Below are 23,174 nucleotides of genomic sequence, written 5' to 3'. Positions count from 1 at the left end.
TACGGTCGATGCCTGACAGCTGTCTTAAACCGGTTGCTGAAGGAGTCACGCTCTTCCTTCCACTCGTTCACAGCCACTCTGCAGTGTAGAGAGAGAGAAAAAAAGACCAGGAAAACATGTCTGCACTTAGTAGGAAGATCATCAACACTACTTCAGCTCCGTCTGCTATTGGACCATACAGGTAAGAAAACTAAATCACTAAATTGCCATGATATTCTATTTATAGCGACACATGGGGTGCAGAAGCTAGATTTTCTTGCAGTTAGTCGGCCTACAGCTGGATGAATGGGAAACCAGTCGGTGTAAAGTCAAATATTTGATCGGGGGCGGGTCAAAGTATAAAGTTAACTCACCTGCTTGAGGCTCGAACCTGTCAGTGTCAAAGGTTTTCTCTGGCAGCGGTGCAGCCTCAAATCTGTCAGACAGTAGACTAGACAGGGGCGATGGCAACACTTCGTCGACAAATCCCGTACACACCTAAAGCCCCTGTCAGACAGGGCATCTACAGGTAGGGGTGTAATTTCTCTAAAATATCTGTCAACTTCAGATAGGCATGAACTTACTGTCCAGAGAAAATAACTTTAATTTGTGTGTTTGCTTGATTAAAACCTACCTATCACACTGAAGTTAAACTTATTTAGAAGTAATGATAACTCTCCAACCAGTGGCATGTTTTCTTCTTCAATAATTAATTGTTTGCCAGCATTCATTGGGCTACTACAGAAAGTGAGGGGTGTTCCTCCTCTAGCCAATTGGCTGCCAGTAGGTGGGGTTAGTTTGGCAGCATGGAAAGCAACTCAGTCTGAGAGGCTGCTCACTGCAGAGCCAACGTCCAGCTCCACCTCTCTGGACCTAGTCAAGCGCCACCCACTGGCTGTTAACGTTAATGCAAGCCCTTCGTCAGATCGTACTTTAACCTAATGGAAAAGTTTATTCAGTTCAACAATAAAGTTTATTGTTGATGCGCAAAGGTTAGGTCAAAGTAACCATAAGACTTGCATGGAACTTTAGATGCTGGCATAGCTAATATTACCTTGCTTATATTACCTTATTTTTCATGATACCACCAGCATGTCTAGACTTACAAGTAGGCAATGTGAGAGATTACTATGTGTGCACCCCTGCCTTCTTTTTTCCACCGCATTAAGATGTAGGCTATTTGTGAATTAATCTCAATCATATCTGATTCATTAATGTAATAAAGTTTGACCTAGGTTACCAATTTGGCTCTGCAGTGAGCACCACTTGCATCTTTCCAAGTGGTGCTCACTGAGCTAGCGCTACCAAATTGAGTGACTTGGGGTGGGGCTGGACCTGACCTGGGGTGTGGCTGGACCTAGAGGTGGAGCTGGACTAGGTCAGCTCCACCCATTTGGCTCTGAAGTGAGCACCACTTGCTCAGTCTCAGTCAGCCAAACTCCAGACAGACTGTGTAGTAGAGCAGAGAATGAATGGATCCTTGACCTTGAGACTAATAACTTGAGGAAGATTAGCAGACTGTTTACAATTTAAATCTTGATACAAAACAGTTGTGACACACTTTTTCTCTCCACACTTTACCCTGATGTGTTTCCCTCACATGGATTTAAATTAAGTGCACAGGTCTAAGGTGTGTGTGTGTGTGTGTGTGTGTGTGTGTGTGTGTGTGTGTGTGTGTGTGTGTGTGTGTGTGTGTGTGTGTGTCTCACCTCCAGTCAGGCAGTGGTTGTGGACAGGACCATGTACATCTCTGGTCAGTTGGGGCTGGACGTGGCCTCTGGTCAGCTGGTAGACGGAGGGGTGCAGGCCCAGGCCAAACAGGTGAGACTCAGGGGCATCAATACAGTTATATAGACTTACAGTATGGACCAATGACTGTAATATATATATATATACATGTGCAGTCTTGAGCCTTAATTTTCTCAAATTTCGATCTCTGGCTGAAAAAGTTTCAGGATCCCTTCCAAACTCTATAATGCCAGTTTCTATACACGTAACACAAAATTCAATTTAACTTAATTTTTTAGATTTATTCATATAGTGCTTTTCAAAAACAAAGTGCCTCACAACCGAAGAAAAAATAAACAATTGACATATATCAGCAAAAATAAATGACAAACAAAGCAAAAAAAAAAGTTAAAATCACTAAAGCCAAAGAATCTGAAGTTTGTTTTAAACACTGACACATTTATAAAGAAATATTTTGTATTGAAAATATGTGAATAAGCAGTTGATAGGCTGGGCGTCATGATGTCATTCCTCCCTCCCTCCTTCTCTTCCTTCAGGCTCTCATCAACATGGGGGAGATCCTGAAGGCAGCTGGTTGTGACTATGGCAATGGTGAGATCTCACTATACCACACCATTCATCATTTCAGCTGTCGGTCACACTGTTCATGTGTTTTGAATGTTCAAATCATACTCTCTGACAGACTACACCTTTCTGTTGCAGTGGTGAAGACCACTGTGTTGCTCGCAGATATAAATGACTTCAACAGCGTCAACGATGTCTATAAGACATGTAAGTCAATACTTTGTTTTTTCATTTTGGAAAATAATTGAGGTGTTTGAAAATAACGGATGTGCACTTGGTTTGGTTTCCTGATGGAATGGAAAAAAAACATTATATTCTTATAAAATGATATGTACCAGTAGCCACATGAGGGCGCCTTTGCCCATATGATAAAACCCCTAACGCACTACAAAACCTGCCAGAGTCACTTTGCCTAGGCCTGATTATTGTGCTCCTGTCACATAATAACATGACATCATACCACCTGCACGAAATTTACTGTTAGACATTCAGACATGAGTCACTGCTTGCTGTGTGACTGGGTTGAAGGCTCTTTTTATATTTTATCAAGCCTGTCAGTGTGGTGCAGCGCCCCTTCAGCACTTCCTTCATGTATATTTTATATATTATATGGCAGCAGGATTGTGATTAGTGATTAGTGATGCTGCTGAAGTGTCCTGGAGCAAGACACTGAATCCCTACCAGCTGACCCAGTGCTCTGTGGAGGGGGGCAAGATGAAAGACAAACTTCCCCTTCAGGGTATCAGTTGCAGTTCTCACCAGGGTTGGGGCCATTCATGAACTGAATTAAGAATGCATGGTAAATTCCAGTTGGATGGAGTTGGAATTGGAATTGGAATGTCACTCAGCTCTATGGAAACAGAATTGGAACTCAATTGGAATGACAGGAAACAGAAGTGAATTCCATTAAATTCTACTTCTAAGAGAGGCTGTCTTGACTTGCTCAACATTATAAATCAAACATTATGAATCAAATAAAAGACAGTTAAACAAATCAAATACATAGTGTGTATGTATTACGATTACATCAAATACCTTCTGAAAGGTACCTTTAACATTTTATGATATTCAGTATTGATAATATATAACACTATGTTTAATCTCAGATATGTGGTTAAAAAAAAACCCATGGAATTTCACTGAAGTAAATTCAACTTCATGAAATTCCAATTCAATCCCAATTCTGTTTCCTGTAGGTTTTATCAAATTCCATTTCCAATTCCTTAGTTGAATAGGAATTGATGAGTTCATTCATGAATTGACCCTGACCCTGACTCTCATATTGTCTTGGTTGAGGGTCAAGTTTACATTCCCCCCAGTTCCTAGTGAAGAGCACCGTGGCTCATATTGCGTTCTGACATATCCCAGAAAATGACTGCTGACAGGGCGACGGGTCACCTGATCATCTCATCCAGTGCGCCCTGAAAGACGGGCTCCGTCAGCTGTTCCTACACTCTGTACGAACACAAGCCCCCGCTGTGCAGTCTGGGCATTTCCTCTTTGATCACGACGGATAGGTGTAATGGAAGCTGCAGCGCCCAGTGCGTTGTAAGTGGACACCGGCGTGCAGGCGCACAGATGTAACCCAACCCCTCCCAGCCAGCCCCGCCATGCCGACCCGTGGCCCCCAAACTCTACTCCATAACCCTCCGCTGCAGGCGGGAACTCTGCCTGACCCTGGTGAGGGGGACTAGAGGAGAAGTGTCCAGTATGAGCCAAAGTCATGAGAGTTTTGATTACTCAGACTGGTGGGGAGACTCTCACTTTGCTGGGCGGGAAATTAACACCAACAGACAAATGCTGATAAGTTTTCACTGTGGCTGGAAAGTTTGTCTACTAGCAGCCACTGTGGCAGGCAACAAACCATCATTTGGAGGTTAATTTCTATTCTAAATATTGACTTGGTAAAATATTAAGTGTCTGATGAATTTTAGATGTACCAGCTATTGCCAGTCGACAAAAAAAGTTTGCGTCCGTTTTAGAATTGCTGATTATTAGATGAGTGTGTGTGTGTGTGTGTGTGTGTGTGTGTGTGTGTGTGTGTGAGAGAGAGATTTTTTGTATTTTTTATGTTCTTCCTGTCCTAATAGTTGCTATAATCATCAGCCTTTAAAGAAGAGTACCGCTGAATTTCAGCATTTTAACTGTTATTTATAGGTCTTGGGTTCAATTTGTATTAGTCAGCAATTGCTTTGGTTTCCTATAGCCAGAAGTAAGAGGCTGGAGTTGGTCCTAATCTATACTGGTGCTTAGTAAAGATGAAAAGGTTGGCTGTGGCTTGTTTTCTGGTTCAGAGTTGATATCACTACTACAAAATAACAAATGTTTTTAATGTGAAATCTCACATTTAGTTCAAAAGCTCAGCTGCTATTCAGTGTCAGTGCAACAGATCCATGCTGTACATCTTACTTCAGAGATTTGTCTCTCTGCTTGCTTGGTTTTTAGAGAGAATTGTTGATACTCTTGAACATTTCTGTCCTAAACCATAAACCATGAGAATAACAGCAATCTTAAACAGAGTATTTCCCTCTAAAAGGTAGCCACAGCGAAAATACATCTAACTTAATATCTAATTCAGTAACTTGTGTGAATTATTATACAAACACTCCATTGTTATTGTAGGTCAAGTCAAGGATCATCAACAGAAACTTCAAGGAAATGAATACAAGTTCCAGTAACAGCTGGCTAATTTTGAAGTAGCCATAAAAATACCTTGTCAGTCCAAGTGGAAGTGTAATGTGTGTTTTTCCTCTTAGTTTTCAGCAGCAACTTCCCTGCCAGAGCTGCCTACCAAGTCGCTGCTCTCCCCAGAGTAAGCATTAAAAAAACACCTTTACATTACATACACTGCATATTCCTCATAAATACACATGGGGAGGTGGGAAAGCATGCTAACAAGGTAAACACTCATCCATCCCAGCCACGTATTTTTCAATTAACAGTAAACCAACTAATTGTTATCCACTTGCTCCTTTTCCCCTCTCTCTCTCTCTCTCTCTCTCTCTCTCTCTCTCTCTCTCTCTCTCTCTCTCTCTCTCTCTCTCTCTCCCTCTCTCTCTCTCTGTAGGGTGGACTGGTGGAAATCGAGGCAGTAGCTGCGCTCGGCCCTCTGTCAGACTCCTGACTAGCCGGCCACATCACACACAAGTTGTAGTCGAACCATCAAGTGACCTTATAGTTCCACCATAGGAACCTTCCACTGTTTTTTCCAGTTTACACATGAAAGACCAAACTAGGATGTTGTTCATTTTGTTTTTCCTTATATGCAGGACTGGAAATATACTTCCTTCTCCACTGGTCGCTCCAAAGAAAACTGATTGGTTTCCAGTGACCTTTAGAGTAAAAACACTTCATTCACCAGCATTTGGCTTGTGGCTCATATTAATTTCCCACCCTACTTACAGGATAACCTTGATGAAGTGGGATTGTACCAGTATTACCAGTCCAACATTCCCTGGCCACAGTGGCCAGATGCAACGCCATATGAACTTCCTATTTGTACTTCCTGGTTTGGTAGCTCATTTCTTTTTTGTGCCAGAGAAAAACCAACCCACTTGAAAGGAGCTCTCATTAATCAATAAATGCCGTAAAAGCTCAGATCGCAGAATGGTTATTCTCCCTAAAATGTCACATCCACTAAATGCAATTAGACATTTATATATGCAACAAAATACTTACTAGATGTCATTTTATGGTGGGGTTTTTTTCCATTTCCTGATGTTTTACACCATATTACAGCTTTGATAAGTTTTCTTGCTTGAGAGAAATAATGACACAACAGAAACAAAGAAGTGCTCTCACATGTTTACTCTTATCTCATGCATGCTCATCTGAAACTCATATTACTGACCAGAATCAGTTAGACAATCCTCATTATGTGTAAGTCTACACACACACACACACACCAGTCAGTTCCTTATATCCCTAGCCTCCTTACAAACATGATCATAAAATCAAAGCCAATTACCCAAACAGAAATGTCATTTTAAGATCTAATCTACTTTGGCTTTGCTTTTCTTAAAACTATAATTTTGTAGAAAAGTGCAGAATGGGTTCATGGGTTCAAGCTAGATTTCCTGATTTAATCTGAGAAATATATGATGCTTCACAAAATGTGTAATATAGAATCTCTATACAGGTGATAAATAGATTGAAATTTCAGTTGCAATCGATCATTAAAGTTATTCTCAAATGATTATATCCTCTTAAAATAAACACACCCAGTGCTGTAGAACTCTTTCTATATACAGTTTTGCAAGCAGAAATCGCAGCCGCACACCATCGTGAGAGGAAGAAGGCACAGTGATGACTGAGGGACCCGACTGACAGTAGCTATCGCAGGGTCTGCATCTTGGCAACAAGGCGATGTCTCTCTCACACACACACACACACCCCTCCACACACATTCACACATACATGCACACAGACAAGGTAGGACACTTCTGTTCAGCCATCCACATTAGTTGCACTTCACTGACTGGGAGCTGAAAGCACAAAGGGGGGAAACGTCTTAGTAATGTATAGATGTTGCCGTATGGATGTGGCTTTATATGTAATGTGTGAAACTACAGCGCTGCTCACCTGGTGTCTCATCTGTTTGGGGTTCTGATTGGGTAGCCGTGGCCTCAGCACTTTCTGATTATTGAGAGAGAGAGGAGGAGAGAGAGAAAGAGAGAGAGAGAGATTTGTATATGTGAATACCAAGCATAGTAACATATAAGACCATTATAACAGACATGGAGTGAGTCTACACTAAAAAGTCCAAGGCAATAAAAGCTCCTTAAAACAGAAATGTCAATTGAAAGCAACACGGCTTAATCCATGTTAATATTATACAAAGAAAAACACATTGATCACATTCAAATTCACCCAGATGTGTCACATCTGTCTCATAACTTCTACAGTTATCCATCAGAGACTTGAGATTGTAGATTTTTTTTTTTCCACCCCAACTGATCCAAAAACTGGAAGAGCTGCCATGTCCGCCGTGCTAATGTGACACTCGATCCCGTCTCTTCATTGGCTGTGAAACGGAGGCAGGGAGGCTCGGTGGGCCTGACATCATTCGTCGCCAGTGGCAGCCCTGTGTGTGTTGGCATGCTCTAGTTTCTCCGCGGACTCAGATTGCACCTTTGTGACACCCTGCCGACAACAAAGTGCTGGCAAGACAGACGGTGCATGCAGACGGTCCTGACCGGGGCTGTGGTCAAGCTTAAGCTGAGTGTGAGTCTGAGACCGAAGAGGGGTCGAGATCAAGTAAAGGCCAAGATCAAAGAGAGGGAAATCTTTTCAAGGTTATGGCACTTAATTGGTGGGATACACTAAACATTTTGTAACTAGACTGGACTGGATGACAGCCTAATTCACTGGAGAAAATATGGATAATCAAATTTTCTTTAAATGTGTCAATTTTGTGCAATCAGTCAATCAAACTGGTCTGATTGTCAAAGACAGTCCATCAGAAACAGCTTGCTGTGCCTTCCTTATTCCTTATATTGCATTAGTTTTCTTTCTTTGTTCTTTGATTTTTCTGCAATGGTTGTTACGTTGTTATGTAAATTGCATCGTTAACCCGTTTTAAAACCAGATTTAAACCAGCAGACTCTCTGAAACAACAGCACAGCACTCTGAAACTGTTGGATGAAACTTCAATGTATGAAGTTATTTCCATAAACCCAACCGAAGAGTTTCAAATGTGACAGTAACGGCACAGTTGCAGATTGGTGTATGTGCTGTATGAACTGAAGCAGGGTTGACACCTACACAACATGGCTCTTTCCTTGTAAAACTATCAGGGAGAGTTGAAGGACTGAAGGCTGGAGAATCACAAACTAAACACAAACTAAAGCTATAAGTAGACCATGACAATAGAAAAATAACAATTTTGGTGGGACTATACGGTGGTTATCCAGTGATGCAAAATAAATTTCACATTGCATAGAGGGTTGATTATGTTCCCAGTGTTTCTAAGCTTGACTACCTTGTCCCTCCTAGTTTAATGGCCTGCCTTACAGGGTAAAACATTTTGCATTGGGCAGACAGGAAAATGAGCTAACATCATGAACTTATGGCCTGCCAGTCATTTGCATCATGAAGCAATAAGTGGGAATGATAGCAGCTGTTCTGTCGAGTCGCTCTCTGTACAGCACTTCCCTGTATAGATAATCACTTTGAGCCAAGTGTGGCTGGAGGCGTGGAGATGACATTATATTTTATCACTATGCAGACCTGTGTTTCCCCGTAAAGTGTTCTCGAGGAATTTACAGCACGGATTGCTATATTGCACACACTGTAAATAATAATTTGTAGATTATTGCATCCGTCTGGGACACACAGTCTGTCACCAGAGGGTCAGGAGTGGAGCCTGTAAGCAGGCAGGGGTTCAGTGTCTGGTTCATGGACCCCATTTGCCATTTGGTGAACACCTTACAAGTATCCTGAATGCATATGTGTTTAGTACGGGTGGTTGAAGAGTTTAAACCTATAAACCTGGTCAAGTTTATGCCATCCACTAACCACAGAGCTCTCTAGGCTCACCGAGCTTTAACACACTGGCTTGCAGTCAAATCATGCTAATTTTTTTTCTTGCTATCCCAATACATCATTATGTGCGCGCTATCATACAAGAAGCCTATCAGCTTAAGTCATACTTGATATTTGCATATGGCTTTCCCATGCCAGGTGTTGAGGCCATGCAGGCCGCCTGGTCGAAAATCAAGAATCCTGACTGCTGGACTGGAATGACATTTCTAGAGTCATTTCAGTGAAGATGTCAACTCAAGTCAAGTTTATTTGTAGAGCCTCTAATCACAATTACAGTCTCAAAGAGCTTCACAAACTCACATTTTAACACAGTAAATGAAAAATTAAAAACGTCTATCACTGGGATTAACAAACTTTTCAGCCACCAGGCCACCCTTACAACCGTTATACTACCAACATGTATATACTGCTGAAGAAGAGAGGGGAAACTGTATATTCTAAACAGTTTTTAAGTTTTTGCTGCTCTGCTTCAATGAAAAGACCCTTCCTCCAAACAAGCATGAAACAATGCCACACTCTTAGAGGTTTATAAAGATTTTTTGAGTGCCATTTAATCACTGATCCTCATGAGATCCCTTTGTACTAACTAAATAATTGGCTGCGGGATCCATAAACACATGTCTGCGTCGTCTACCCCGGTGTGTTCATTAAAAGCCTAAGAAGTGTCTGTGTGTTGGATACCGCCTGGTTACAGCCATTGTAATGGGACTGGGGAGGGTCTAGGGAAACACGGAGGGGACATTATTCACCTGGGCGCCCGTGTTCACTGGGTCACGGTGCAGAAGGCGGAGCGCCGCTCGGGTTACTGCTGGTCAATGGAACCATTTGTACATTGTGTCCTTAAGTAAGTTCCCGTCTCTCGTAGAGACACGCTAATATACTGTGACTGTTGTTTACTGATGATTGTGGTAGCAGCTTTAGGCAGAGCAGTGAACTTTAATGACTCCAAACATAGATTAACCCTAAACGGTTTTTAATCCATGTCTGGAAAAGCAAAAAAAGAGATGTAGTATTCCACTGGAGAATCTCTGAAGGCTGACATATTTACAAAATGTTTTCCATTAGAATAAATGAGTTGACAGTGATTGCCAAGATGCAACTTGTCAACAGAGGTTCCAGAAAAAAGTAACTTGCCACCCCTCTTCACACATGCACACACACACACACACACACACACACACACACACACACACACACAAAACCCCACATGCTACCTCAGTTGTACAATATTCTGGATGAACGCCAAGACAGCACTTCACTGTAACAGTTAACACACACACACACACACACACACACACACACACACACACACACACACACACACACACACGCAGGTATGCAATTCCATCCTTTATCAACTTTATCACACAGTCACACAGTCAGGTGTTAGGAGATAGGGTATAGGAGAGAAAAGTGTCATTTGCATAGGAAGCAGTAGAAAATGGATATAAGGCTTAGAGCCTCGCTAGGGCTTAGGTCCCAACTTGAGACTATTAATTTTCTACCCTGCGTGTTCAGAAGGAAAACAACATCCAAAATATGTTTGTCTTCAGTCCATTATCTACTAAATATTTGTGTATCCTAAAAATCTGCCTTAAAATTCTGGTTTGTGAATGAAATTCCATTACTGGCCCAACGTTTTGCTAGTTGAAATGTCACTGGCCTGCCGCAATGCTGTTTTTGCACTCCAACCTACCTTGAGCCGGAGCTGCAGCCGCAGGCTCCGAGGAGCTAGCCCCCTCTGCTGCTGCTGCCGGAGCTCCCTCGGGTGCTGCTGCCTCTGCGGGCTGGCTGGCCGCGGCCGCCTGGGCCTCCTCCCCTGCTGGTGGAGCTGCAGCGGGGCTTTCTGCAGGCTTGGCAGCTGCAGCAGCAGGTGTCTGGTCCGGGATAGTTTCACTGTCCTCAGCTGCTTTGCCAGTCTCATTGGCCGCCCCTATCAAGAACACAGGTATTATCAAAGCACTTTATCCAAGCAGACACAAAGATCTTGGAAATGGTCTTGGTCCTGAGTATTATGCTAAATGTCCTGCTTAAGTATCTGTAACACTTTGAAGTCTCCCACGTAGTTTACAGATATTAACTATGTTGAATTCACTGTAGGCCTACACTGAATCTAACAACTGCAAATCTAAATAGCTGTATATTGGCATTGCAGTATAATCTATCCATGTATTATGTAATAATCTATTACTATCAAGTCTGCGTTTGTTGACAAGTGTTTCAGTGAAGAATGGCCAGCATGACAAAAATGAATAAAAATCAATGTGGCCAAGCACATTTGTTTTATTATGTTATACTATGCATGTATACTGTACCATACTGGTGCTGTTCGTGTAAGATTGGCAACACAGTGAGTTTGGATGTAATAAAGGGGAAAACATTTTCACTTTTAGGCAAGAGTTAAGTTCTATCACATTATGAAGCCATAGACCTACACAAACAATGTCTCACTATATCGCAGTATGACACCAGGGTCAGGGTTAGTGTTCATTTTCAACTGGGGTCACCTATGCTAAACATGTGTGCCCCCACAGCACTGTAAGCTGCTTTGGGTAAAAAACCTTCACCAAACGCATCTGTTATGAAAATGTCTCCCACTTCACCCCACGAATGGTTAACCTCATGGCAACACAGCACAACAGCAGCACTTTCTCCCGTGGCGGGTGGGGGGTATTGTAGGGTGACTGAGAGCCAACACAAACAAACACGCTCAGACCCAGTCAGGAACGGATCAGGAAACAAACACTAGAATTTCATTATTTAACTGAGTGAGAACCTGGAGCAATAATACTGTGGTCTTGGATTTCCCTCTTTTTTTTTTAGTCCACCTTGTATTCATGCTGCCAATGTGATGCCAGCAAAGCGTGTGTAACTCAGAGCCACAATGACTCCTATCATTCATGTGATCTACGGCCAAACTGTATTTCAGACTCAGACTCAGACTCCTCAGACTACTTTATTGTCCATTAAATTTACATAGAATGGAAATTCGTCTTTGGCACTGGCATAAAAGACAACGCACACCATACACAACAATACACAATAATTATACATTAAGCTTTTTTTCTGGAACTATTCTGGGTGCCATGCAACAATGAAAACAATTTAGGGACTATTGCACACTGTTCAGGCACCGTTTGAAGTGCTGTAGGCTTCATTTAGACTGTATGACTTTGGAACAGCCGGTAAGGATGAATCTACCACCTTCACACAAGACAGTTATCATAGCAAAAACACAATTAATATTTCACACATTTTAAGAGAATGCTGATACATTTATCTTGTGTTGGATTCCGCCATGTTTCATACTTTCAGAGCAGAGCGAGTGTGAAGATAAGAGGCAGATGCAGGCAAAACGGCCTCTGACCACAGGGATTGAACTCCAGTCTCTGATCACTGGACCATGCAAAGTTACCACATTTCACCCAAATGTAGAGGAGCAACAGGAGAGTGTGCGCAGTTCACTGGAAAACTCCCAAACGGCATTATACTAGATCAACTGCAGTTTGGTTGATTTAAGTGGAAAAAAAACGTACGTTTACTCTTCTGTTACTTATCATAATCATGTAAAGGGAAGAATAAGGTGTGAATTAAAGCGCTTATATCTCAACTATGAATCTCCACTCAGCTGACACATAATCTGAGTCTACACCAAGTGTTAATGATTATGTGGATTGTCACTAATACACATTAACAGCCTCCAACCTCACAGCTCATAGCTTCAAGAACAGGCAGGTGTGTGTTCCGGGATATCGTGATCACTTCCTCTTAGATCATGTTCCTGAACGATTTGCATGGGATATATAAGTCTTCACCTTCAACCCATGTGCTGGGAGTGCGTTGCTTCAACCTTAGCTAATAAATGCGGGTGCTTGAAAGAGAGGTGCTATTGTTGGGAACATTTGACACCGAAAGTAATTGTGAAAACTAATAAAATTGAGGAAGGGGACCGAAGATCTGCTTTGGGACATTACAATAGATACAGAAGTAATGTCTATAAATGAAAGGTCTATTCTAAAATGCAGAAGTTTACTTGATATTCATGACTCAATTTTCCTAACACAAATGATTGCATTCTCTAAAATGTTCCTAGGTAGGTGTTGGTCTAAAGCTAGCCAATAATTTCAACAATATGACATAAAGAGTTCTGTTTCATATTTGTAATAATTTAGGAAGAGAAAGTAAGTTCCATTTTTCAAACGGAGAACAGTTGACTTAAGAGTGACATTTTTTGAATGCTAAACTAACAAGTGTTACAAATGAATAAACCTTGGGTTAATAAATGCCATTCCTCTTCCTTGAGAGTGACGAGCGGCGCCGGACCGAGGAAAGGAGCCATATGCAAAATTAAGAAAACGTCCCTGCCAAATTTCCATCTGACTTCTAAGACCATGATAAGGTGAACAACTTCATGTCAAACAGCCTGTTCAATTGGGGTGATAAACCTGGAGAGGGACATGAAAGAGCAGTCTGAAGCAATGTCATCACCAACTGACAATAACTATGTGATCATTTATTGAGCCTTGTGGGGAAATGCTCTTTTTGCTTGCCCCCGCCACAGGGAGGTCAGAGGTCAGACACACCATAGAGATTCAGTGTCTTGCTCAAAGACACTTCAGCATGGTTGGGTGCCTGAACCTGAATCCTCCAGCTGAGAGGCAGTCTCTAACTCACTAAACCACACTGCTGACCAGATTACACTGAATCAGGCTGTGCTACTTTACTGTTACTGTGCTTACTGTGTATTTATGTGTCTCTATGTGATGCATATGTGTTTCCATTGTTGTCTTTTCATGGCACAAATAGGCCTTGATATCCCTAAAAAGGATTGCAGAGGGAGAACGAGAGCAAGAGAGACAGATTCAGAGAGAGTGAATTCAATCATCCAGTTATTCTTCAGTTCTCTCAAATACTTAGTCTGAGAACATGTGGATTTGATCAAATGAAACTTTGATGATCCCTGAGGGAAACTTGGGTAATTCCTCCAGAGAGGTGTCCTGCTGCACAGATTAAGTCCCTAGTCATTCCTTAAACGCTGTCTATTTAAAGGGGGATGCTGCAAAACACACCCACAGGATCTAGTGTTGGGGGTTTACCTTGAAAGGTGTGCTAGTTTGCACCATAGCTGGCTATCTCTGACCCAGGACAAGAAAGGTAGTGTCCAGAGCGGCTTCTCCATTTCCTTTTGAAACCATAGACTGTCACCGAATCCCCCCTCTTGCCACTGTCTCTCTCTGGGAGGACAGAGCCACGAACCAGTGTGTTAAACAATGACAATAGACTTTCCCATGCTGTCATTGTGGATCTCTGGCTTGTTACAGTAAGGATCCCAGAGTCTATAAACCCAGCATGTTGTTTAAAGAGAAAGATGCCAACGGTTGTTTATATTTAGACTTTAACAGAATACTGTTCCCTATAATTAAATGGATGATGCAACACTATATGGAGGATGGCAGTGAACTTTTCCATGATGATGCCATTTCCATCAGTATTACAAGCATAAGGTATATTATCCTAAAAAACAAACTACCACAAGACAGATTCATTTTATTAAAACCGATTTTAGTAATTATTTATATTACATAAGCCTAGATAGTATCATTATTATGTATGCTGTAGGGACATTTACAGATATTCATGGCACATAACGGCCATTAGCATTGCACTGCCAACCCTGCTTGCCCATACTAAAAAAACACATTAAAACCTACATATACTTTAGAGAGTTTAGAGATATTTTCAAACTATGAAAAACCTGGCCGAAAATATATTTGTAGCCTACATGTAGCCATTTAAAATACATTTCGAATGAATGTCATCTACATGAGCAAAACTTTTTTTTTTTTTTTTTTTTTTACCGTTTGCGACATATTCTGAAGTGTGAGATGCATTTCATTTTTAATGTTGGGTTGCTTGAACTGACCTGTCGTGCTGGCTCCGTTGCTCTCCTCGGGCTTAGCGCTGGGTCGAGTCGTGTCTACCGCTGCAGTTTGGGAACTGGTGGAGCATCCCATCCTGTCTTCTGCACATAGAGGACTGGAGGCTAAACTTCAGAGTTTGAGGTGAGGAGAGGTGCCAGCTGCACTGGTGACGTCCCGCATAGACAGCGTCTCTGTAAACGGAGAGGACTCCAAATTATGGACAGCAAAACCCCTGGAGCAAAGCACACCGGTCGTCAAATTCCTCTAGTCGCGTGCGTAATTGCGCATCCGTGGACTTCCCCCACGTAAAGAGGTGTGTTCAGGACCTTCAATGGTGGCAACAAGTTCCTAGACAGTTTGACACGCAGGTGAAATGTATAGGGTGGCGTGTGCTGTAGGATAGGCTGTTTCCAGGAGGCTGGCACAGGAGGAGAGATACATTATTCAGTCAGTGTGCAGGAGCCACCTATCGGGGCGGGGAAAGTGAACCGGTAACGCGCTCGTCTCCCCCAACGACTAGCCATACTGTCGATGTGCCCTTGGGCAAAATCCCTTAGTGCCCATGATTCACAATTATTAAAGTCTAACTCTGTGATGATGTTTGATTCACTTACCTTTTCCAGTCACAGATTAATTCTCCTTCTACTTATTAGTTCCATAATCCTCTACCTCTAGTCAGTGGAACCCTTCACCGAATAAGTAAAGGTTAAAACCAGGCTAAATTCTCAGTGGCGAATCTTGAGTTTTGGGGGCCCTGGGCAAAGAACACTCTTGGGGGCTCACTCACCCTATGCTGGCAGATAATCGGATAACAGACTCAATGAGTCAATGAACAAACGTGTCCTTATGGCTACCACTTTGGAAAAACATAAAACATTGGCTCGCAAGATAATAAAACCTTATATTAATAACAGTACATGGGTAAAATTTGTATATTCATCTGCACATTCATGTCATCTCTCTCTGTCCCTGCCATGCCTGCCAGGTCCATGCGCTTCTGCTCAGTTGTTTGCATATAAACCTACAGCATACCACACTTTTTCATATACTGTATGTTTCAATTTGTTTTTCCTCCCAGGCAGCCATTTGTTTCCATGCATTTCCCTACGGTAGGAAAATCAACTTTCAGAGACTTGAAACTTGCTTTAGATAGGTAATCCATCAGTGAAGATCCTGCCCCGGGTTTATTTTTGTCAGTTAGCCTGCTTTGCGTGATAATTTAGTTGTGCTGGTGGGAAACTCCGACGTCCGGGACTGCAGCGAGTATTTACCACTTTGTTGACTACTCGCAATCCCGATTATTTACAACATTACTTGAAGGCAGGATAAGACAATGGGAATCTTTCATAGATATTACACCAATAAAGAGGTAAAAATGTAATGAAAGCAACGACCAATCTGTTTAGATCAGTAACTGTAATGTGATTACTGAAATTGGAACAGTAATGCCTTACTTTACTCTGTTACAGGAAAAAGTAATGTGATTGCAGTAACCCCCAATACTGGTTGGCACATTTGGATTGGAATCTTTCAAAGTAATTGGAATAAGGTTTTAGTCTTTTGTATTTTGGATCCCCAATTACTACAGTATTAAAAGTTGTTTTATATTTATTTGTTATCTGGGGGGGGGGGGGGGGGGGGGTCTCCAAAACTCAAGATTCGCCACTGCTGGGGACACGTGAATATTGGTAACAGCAATTGTCTGGGAGCTGTGGCTTTATCCCTTGCACTCATTATTAGTTGCTTGCAATGTTGTTAAACTGGGAATTTATTCTTAATCTTATTTTTTAGTGTAGCACTCATATCTGACTGGATAAGAGCGTCAACTAAATGCCTTGAATATGAAACAAATCAACCAGTTCTTGGGTAGACAGCATATTAGTTGTTGTTTTTTTTTTTAATTCAAAACATAATTGAAGACAATAATACAATAACCAAGACAAAGTAAAACATTAATAAACAATAAACAGCATATTAGTTAACCTTTATGGATTATTATTAGCCTAATTAATCTACATATTTATTGTTACTGTATTTGTTTAATGTATTAGGCTACTGGGAGTTTTTTTAATTTTTTTTATTTTGAAGTGATAAACTGATCCAGGATCCGCGGCGAGGAGTTCATTCTCCGAAATCCCCTCCTCTCGCGATATCATGGATTTTTTAGTGACGCGCTTGTCAGATTATTAGATCTGCAAACCATCTGCAACGACTCAGTTCTGCTATTTTTACCGCATTGTCAACAAACGTGTAATGCAAGGGTCAGTGATCCTGCGCAGCTCTCGTTCACGCAGAGCCACGAGAACGGGCAGATAGAAGCGCAATGCACGATGGGACTTCCTTTCTCTCCGAGGCCATATTGGCGTTAACTCACTGTAAGATGAGCTCTGAGTTTTTTTATTAAAACTTACCAGGATTTGACCAATTTTGCATTGTATTCTTATCTAAGGCTTAACGACACATTTCTCCTTCCATCCTCTCGCTTCCAGGTTGGCCGGATCGGACTAAACAGCAAAAATGGTCGCCGCAAAGAAAACGGTGAGTGGCCGTCCGTCGGCCCGGGTGCACGCGCTGCTGCAGGGCCAGGCTTCTGCTTCACGTGGAAACATGTTTCTGTCTGGGCCTGCTAGCAGTTTAGCTGTCTGAATAAACATGTTTCTCACACTTGACATGTACACCCTTGTGTTGAACTGTCGCCACGTATTTGCATTGTGTCTTAATAAGGCGCATGTGGATGTTGTCGTCCCTCAATATATTTGTCTGTCCAGCTATTTGTGTATTCTGACATTAGCTAACGTTAGCCGGAATTGCAGCTAATCTTGGCTAGCAAGTTCTAGCGGCACGTAAAAGGCAGCGATGTTAGTTTACTAACCTTCCCTACCTATGTAAGGACACGTCTGTGCTCCTCGTGTCCTTTCATTCAAATGAAAAACAATCTTGCTATTTTCAATATGTTGCCATATGATTCGAGTCAGCACATCGCCTGGACAGGCTGTAGCTAGCTAGCTAGCTTGTGTTTGCCAAACTAGTCCGACAGTACAAACTCAATCACTGACTTGATTATTTCTGGGTTTTTAGAAAAAGTCCATGGAGTCTATCAACTCCCGACTCCAGCTGGTCATGAAGAGCGGCAAGTACGTGCTGGGCTACAAGCAGTCCCAGAAGATGATCCGCCAGGGGAAAGCCAAGCTGGTCATCCTGGCCAACAACTGCCCTGCCCTCAGGTATCTAGTTCAGGGCTTCCTCTGCATCAGTAATGCTGCAAAGAATAAAGTTATTCTATTTGATCCTTAAGTTAATATAGGCAACAGATTGTTTAGGTGCAATGACATTCGTAGTGCATAGGGTTTGCCTATTATTTGTTTTTAAAAATCAGCCAGTAGGCCCTGGATCTTGGATGTTGACCTTTTTGTGGGTGGTTGACGGTACTAATATTGGGACCAAAGATCATAATCTTATTGGAAAATGAGAGGGGGGTAGTATCAATTGCTATTTACCACCAATAATATATTCTGTGCTCTGTTAGTATATATGTATATGAAGCTATTGATATGCAGTTGTTTACATCTGATTACATTGTTTACAATGACTGCATGTACATTTTAATTCATATGGAGTAATAAACTGGATAATAGCTCCCTAATGTAGGGACAAACTGCATAATTTTGGGTGAAGTACCCACCTTTGCCCATCATTGTCATCAAAGGTGTGCAAAATGAATTTAAGGATTTTCAGTGCAGCAAGACGCATGCAAACCATTGACACTGATTACATCGTTTTCACAGCTTGATGAAGCTTGGTTTGAGTATCAAGTGGTTAGCTTGCTGTATTTTGTGGGGCAGTCAGTTTGCTTGCATGCCAGAGATTGACAAATTAATGAAAAGCACAAGAGTGTGCTCATATTCCCTGATATGACACAGCTGACCACTGGTCTGCCCCATATTTTTGTCAGTGATCAAAACTCAATTTGCATCTACACTTGGCTCAAGAGATGCATGCCTGGCCTCTGTCAAAATATAAACTGGGCGGTGTGAAAGAGGGTAGGCAGGGTAACACTACTTTTAGTTGAGAATAATTACACTTTGAAAGTAACTTCCTGCTCAGGTCAGGATGACATTTTGAGTGCCTCTAAGGTAATGCAGTAACAAACCTATAGCAATTGGGATTATGTACTTATGATAGTTAGACTTACAATACACATAATACAGGCTACTATCTGATTTGTTGCACATCGTTGATTTGAATGAGGTTCAGTGTCAAAGTAGACCAGTCGGCACCTTTTGATTTGGATCCCCCGTGTCTCGTCGGATTCACCAGTCAGCCATTATTGGCACAGAGTTCCTGTCGTGCTGCGTTGTCTCTCACACCTCTCCTGCCTCTTTCCCCTGTCCAGGAAGTCTGAGATCGAGTACTACGCCATGCTGGCCAAGACTGGCGTCCACCACTACAGTGGAAACAACATTGAGCTTGGCACAGCCTGCGGCAAATACTACAGGGTGTGCACACTGGCGATCATTGACCCTGGTGAGTGGACGTCTCCCTTCCTGTGGCACCGTTGTTTCCCAAGCTGTTCTGCAACGCCACACACCGTCAGCCATTCCTTTGGCTCGGCACAGCTGATTCAGTAGTGCTGGTCTGTTAGATGATCAGTGTTGTCCAACACACAAAGGTTCAGCTCATCAGAGTGAGACCCAGTCAACAAATAACACAGGGAAAATCCCTGAATTGGCCTTAATTGTGGTGTGTGAAGAATAGTTTGGGAATCGCTAGTTTGGCTGGGGTTTGTTTCAACTGTTTGATTTAATATTTTTTACTCCCGGCCCCTGTCATTCCCTCTCTGCGAATTTATGCGCCTGTTGGATCTGCTCACTAAAGTGATCCAGTTCAGGACTAGTGGTTCGCTAGATGAGAGCCAGTCGGAGTGCTCGGTTGAGCTGACAGTACCGTCTGGCCAGCTCACGAATGCTCCGTTGGAGACATTTACCCTCATAATGGCAACTCTGTATTCATGTATTTGTATTTAAAATAATTAGGGACCATATGTATTGTTCTGTATCTGTTGGAATATATTGATTTGATTTTTATATTGATTTTTCTGACTGTCCTCTCTCCTCCTCCAGGCGATTCTGACATCATCAGGAGCATGCCCGATCAGCAGCAGCCTCCTCAGTAGAGTCGTTCCCCCCGTTGTTATAAATAAAGTTGGTTGAAATACTACCTGTTGATGTCATTTCATCTTTGATCAGCTGCCTGCACAATAACATGGGACAGGATTTTACTTTCAATGCTGACTTATATATGTGTGTGTATTTAGAAGGAATTACATAAAAATAGTAGACAAACTTCCTGGTTCTCTAATTTCATTTTCATCTAATTTCAAGTTCATCACTGCGTGTTAGTGCATATTTACCCCATTGGTCTTTGCAGGGTTCCCACAAGCCTTGTAAATCCTTGAAAGTTTGAAGATTTGAGAAAAATAGATGAGGCCTTTTAAAAGTTTTTGGAAATTAATGGATGGCCTTGAAAGGACTTGATTTTTTTTTTTTAATTTAAATATCTAGCACCCAAATTCATTAGTATGCCTCAGCTCTCAACACTTCCCATCCTGAGGGAAATCTGCAGGTTTAAAATGGAAGGATTTCACCAGGATTTCTTGACTTTATAAGATCACGAGTAATAAATGATGCTATTATGTCTGATTGTCATGACAATGTCATGTCTTGCCCCAAATCATGCCTTGAATTTCACAGGACCTTGAAAGTCATTTAAAAAAATCATTCCTTGAATTTGATGTCCAAGTGAGTGGGAACCCCGTCTGCCCCGTTTGCTTCAGAGCCCGATGCATCCACAAGAGAGCACCAGTGTCCTGTCTGACGGTCTTGGATATGGTTAACCTGATTAGTCCAAGCATGTTAAAGGTCTAGGAGAGGGATTTCCCCCGATCTTGGCAAATCTGTTCACATGATGAGCCTGTCCGTAGAATCGTTCTCCATGGTAACAGTTATGGAATTCAACTGATTTGAACAAAGCTCTAGACTGGTGTGAGAAAGCCTGACAGGATTTTGCAATTATGCAAACCAACACGATGTGCCCAACTGTTAATACATCTCACCATGTGGATGTCAAAATTATGCAACCGCTGATCTTTTAAGGGTTTTTCTCATTTACATAAACCATGGGGATGACCGTCCGCAGTATCGGCTGTTGACTGTAATCGAGTAAGGACAGGCTCCTGTCAGAGGTATTAAAAGCTTTACTGGGTTATGGTTGTCCCGGATGGTTGCACATAGATGTCCTCAGAATCAGATGTCTTGGCAAGGACTGAGAAGTGTGTTCTGTACTGCCCAGCAGTGTGGTTGGCTTGTCCAAAAATGAACAGATGGCTGTAGGTTTGCTGCTGATCAGCAGGGCTTGTTAAAATGTTTCAGCCCCAGACTCCCCAAAAAACACAGAGTCCGCCTGGGATCCAGGCTCATTAAAATGTTCTCATGTCGTGTTGGGAGCCACTAGAGACACGCCCATGACCCATTTTGGGTCCTAAACTATTAGTTTAACAAAAACTGCTACAGTCATCCTCAAATGTTTACACATTGTTCTGCAATTTAGCTCAAATGGAAGGATGGTGAATACCTAAGACTTTTTGTAGATGACATAAAAAATATGGATAAAATAGACAAACGAGGTGGCACAAAACATTTGAGCATGATTATATACTGTATTTTGGGTCATGTTTTAGCTTTTAGTTATTGAGCCAAACTGACCTCATATCATGTAGAACAGAGACAAAGAACAAGCCTCCTTCCTTAAGACATTGAAACCAGGAGTCAGAAAAAGTCATAATGACTCAAGTACGGTCCATATTTCCTGGTGACATTTGTCCTTTGTTTTAGTTTTAGGAAGCTAAATCGAGACCTGGTGCATCAGCCGCCAAGCAAAAAAATATTCAGACTAACATAGAGAAGCTACCAAGTATTGGAAATGGAAAAGTCAATAATATGCCATGAATTACTAATGGCAGAGTAGCAGAGTGTGATCTGTACAAATCAGTAGGAATCTTGTGATAACCATTACCCACAAGCTATGTGCCATTCAAATACTTTGCTTGGATATGGAGTTGCTTCAGTTATCAGAGTGTCACATCTACCGCAGTGTAACCTTTTATTTAATAGTATCTGTCGGACATTCGTTGGCAGGCAGAGGACTCGCGGCCTGTGTGTGGTGTGAATGGCATGCCGGAGCTCTTGCCAGCACAAGTGACATTTGTTACATTTATAACTCCAGAGAAGGATTAGTAGAAAGATACACTTAATTTGTCCTTGATGCAGTAATGGATATTTGTGTTTTCACCTCCACTCAGAGGCCCACATGCAGCGATGAATTATACAGACGTCACAGTGCAGCCACAAATCTGCTCCTCAGTGCCTTGCTGAAGAGCACGTTGGTAGTGTGAATGGGTAAAGCAGATAAGCCATTAGCTACTCTGGTTGTTACATGCATTGAACCAGCAACCTTTTGGCTACACACACTGTGCCTGAGACAACAGCTGTCTCTATAGGCCTTTCTTTCTCAAAGCAAAGTGGATTTGCATGGGTCATATCAAATGCAACAATCATTAAGAGAAGCAGCAGTGCCTGGGAAGCTGAATACCAACAGTAGATTGTGTCTTCTGCAGTCACCTACACTGCAAAGTTAACTTCTCTGTTAGATCTGAATATATTATCTGAAATGTCGTTCATATGCTGTCCTGCCCTATATTTGATCCTAGATTTTATTTAAGAAAACATTTTGATGATTTTGGAAAGGGAAGCTCAAGCAACACACTTCCCCTCTCCAACAGGCATTTCAGGAATGAAGAAAAACAGCCTTATTTTCAGATTAACAGTCATATATACAGTGGAATTTCAGCTGGTTTCTTTGAAATTTACTGAGCACATACAGTAGAGGACCGTGTAAAAAAAAAAAAATCCAACAACACCAACATTGACATTGTGAGGTCTCTACATGACAGCAGTATATTTCCTATTTCCTTTGTCTTTATTTCCTTGAGTCTCTTTCATGCAACGGTCATATTTACAATTTCAGACAAAATCAATGGGTGAATCACCGCTAAACCAAATGGTCTTGATCCCTGCAGGAGAATGCCAAGTTGTCAAGATTAGAAGCCACAGATTTCTTTTTTTTTGCCCAAGATTGAAACCCTGGTCTCCCTGCAGGGAGCGGTTCATCCACACAGAGATAGAGATATAAGCCCTCCATCATCCATTGAGTGGTTTGGCCCAGTTTTTCCACTCATTGCCTCCCTAAGCCGTTTTCTTGATTCCCAATTAAATCGAATGAAATCATCCCATATGATCTGAACACGTGCCGTAGACGCCCCACACCAAATGAGGGCAATACCTAACGGGACAGAAGGCTAGC

At 41.9% G+C, this 23,174-nt stretch overlaps 3 protein-coding genes across 3 annotated transcripts; 2 read left to right on the top strand and 1 right to left on the bottom strand.

Annotated features, from left to right (window-relative positions):
• The first annotated feature begins 48 nt into the window (after positions 1–48).
• rida (reactive intermediate imine deaminase A) lies at positions 49–5,871 on the top strand. Its single transcript, XM_071914698.2, has 6 exons — positions 49–181; positions 1,695–1,800; positions 2,265–2,319; positions 2,431–2,499; positions 5,049–5,104; positions 5,360–5,871. The coding sequence occupies exons 1-6, from the start codon at positions 117–119 to the stop codon at positions 5,414–5,416; spliced, it is 408 nt and encodes a 135-aa protein (XP_071770799.1). The 5' UTR covers positions 49–116; the 3' UTR covers positions 5,417–5,871.
• Positions 5,872–6,075: 204 nt separating this feature from the next.
• On the bottom strand, positions 6,076–15,100 carry LOC139923826 (uncharacterized). Its single transcript, XM_078290355.1, has 4 exons — positions 14,759–15,100; positions 10,532–10,768; positions 6,874–6,927; positions 6,076–6,776 (listed from the first exon to the last, which is right to left on the bottom strand). Exons 1-4 carry the CDS (start codon positions 14,847–14,849, stop codon positions 6,763–6,765), a joined length of 396 nt encoding a protein of 131 aa, XP_078146481.1. The 5' UTR covers positions 14,850–15,100; the 3' UTR covers positions 6,076–6,762.
• A 1,972-nt stretch (positions 15,101–17,072) lies between these two features.
• rpl30 (ribosomal protein L30) lies at positions 17,073–19,973 on the top strand. The gene is made up of 5 exons (XM_071914715.2): positions 17,073–17,131; positions 17,246–17,294; positions 17,835–17,980; positions 19,150–19,280; positions 19,877–19,973. Exons 2-5 carry the CDS (start codon positions 17,274–17,276, stop codon positions 19,927–19,929), a joined length of 351 nt encoding a protein of 116 aa, XP_071770816.1. The 5' UTR covers positions 17,073–17,131; positions 17,246–17,273; the 3' UTR covers positions 19,930–19,973.
• Positions 19,974–23,174: the final 3,201 nt, after the last annotated feature.

Source organism: Centroberyx gerrardi, chromosome 19 (assembly GCF_048128805.1).
Source record: "Centroberyx gerrardi isolate f3 chromosome 19, fCenGer3.hap1.cur.20231027, whole genome shotgun sequence".
Taxonomy (NCBI): domain Eukaryota; kingdom Metazoa; phylum Chordata; class Actinopteri; order Beryciformes; family Berycidae; genus Centroberyx; species Centroberyx gerrardi.
The sequence above is the reverse complement of the archived record's forward strand: the minus strand, read 5'-3'. Positions and strand labels throughout refer to the sequence as shown.

Coding starts and splice junctions, on each gene's coding strand:
- rida (XM_071914698.2), top strand. CDS start 117: ATGTCTGCACTTAGTAGGAAGATCATCAACACTACTTCAGCTCCGTCT. Junction 2,320..2,430: donor TGGTTGTGACTATGGCAATG/GTGAGATCTCAC, acceptor TTTCTGTTGCAG/TGGTGAAGACCACTGTGTTG. Junction 2,500..5,048: donor CAACGATGTCTATAAGACAT/GTAAGTCAATAC, acceptor TTTTCCTCTTAG/TTTTCAGCAGCAACTTCCCT.
- LOC139923826 (XM_078290355.1), bottom strand. CDS start 14,849: ATGGGATGCTCCACCAGTTCCCAAACTGCAGCGGTAGACACGACTCGA. Junction 10,769..14,758: donor CAACGGAGCCAGCACGACAG/GTCAGTTCAAGC, acceptor TGTTCTTGATAG/GGGCGGCCAATGAGACTGGC. Junction 6,928..10,531: donor GGCTGCAGCTCCGGCTCAAG/GTAGGTTGGAGT, acceptor CTCAATAATCAG/AAAGTGCTGAGGCCACGGCT.
- rpl30 (XM_071914715.2), top strand. CDS start 17,274: ATGGTCGCCGCAAAGAAAACG. Junction 17,295..17,834: donor TGGTCGCCGCAAAGAAAACG/GTGAGTGGCCGT, acceptor CTGGGTTTTTAG/AAAAAGTCCATGGAGTCTAT. Junction 17,981..19,149: donor AACAACTGCCCTGCCCTCAG/GTATCTAGTTCA, acceptor TCCCCTGTCCAG/GAAGTCTGAGATCGAGTACT.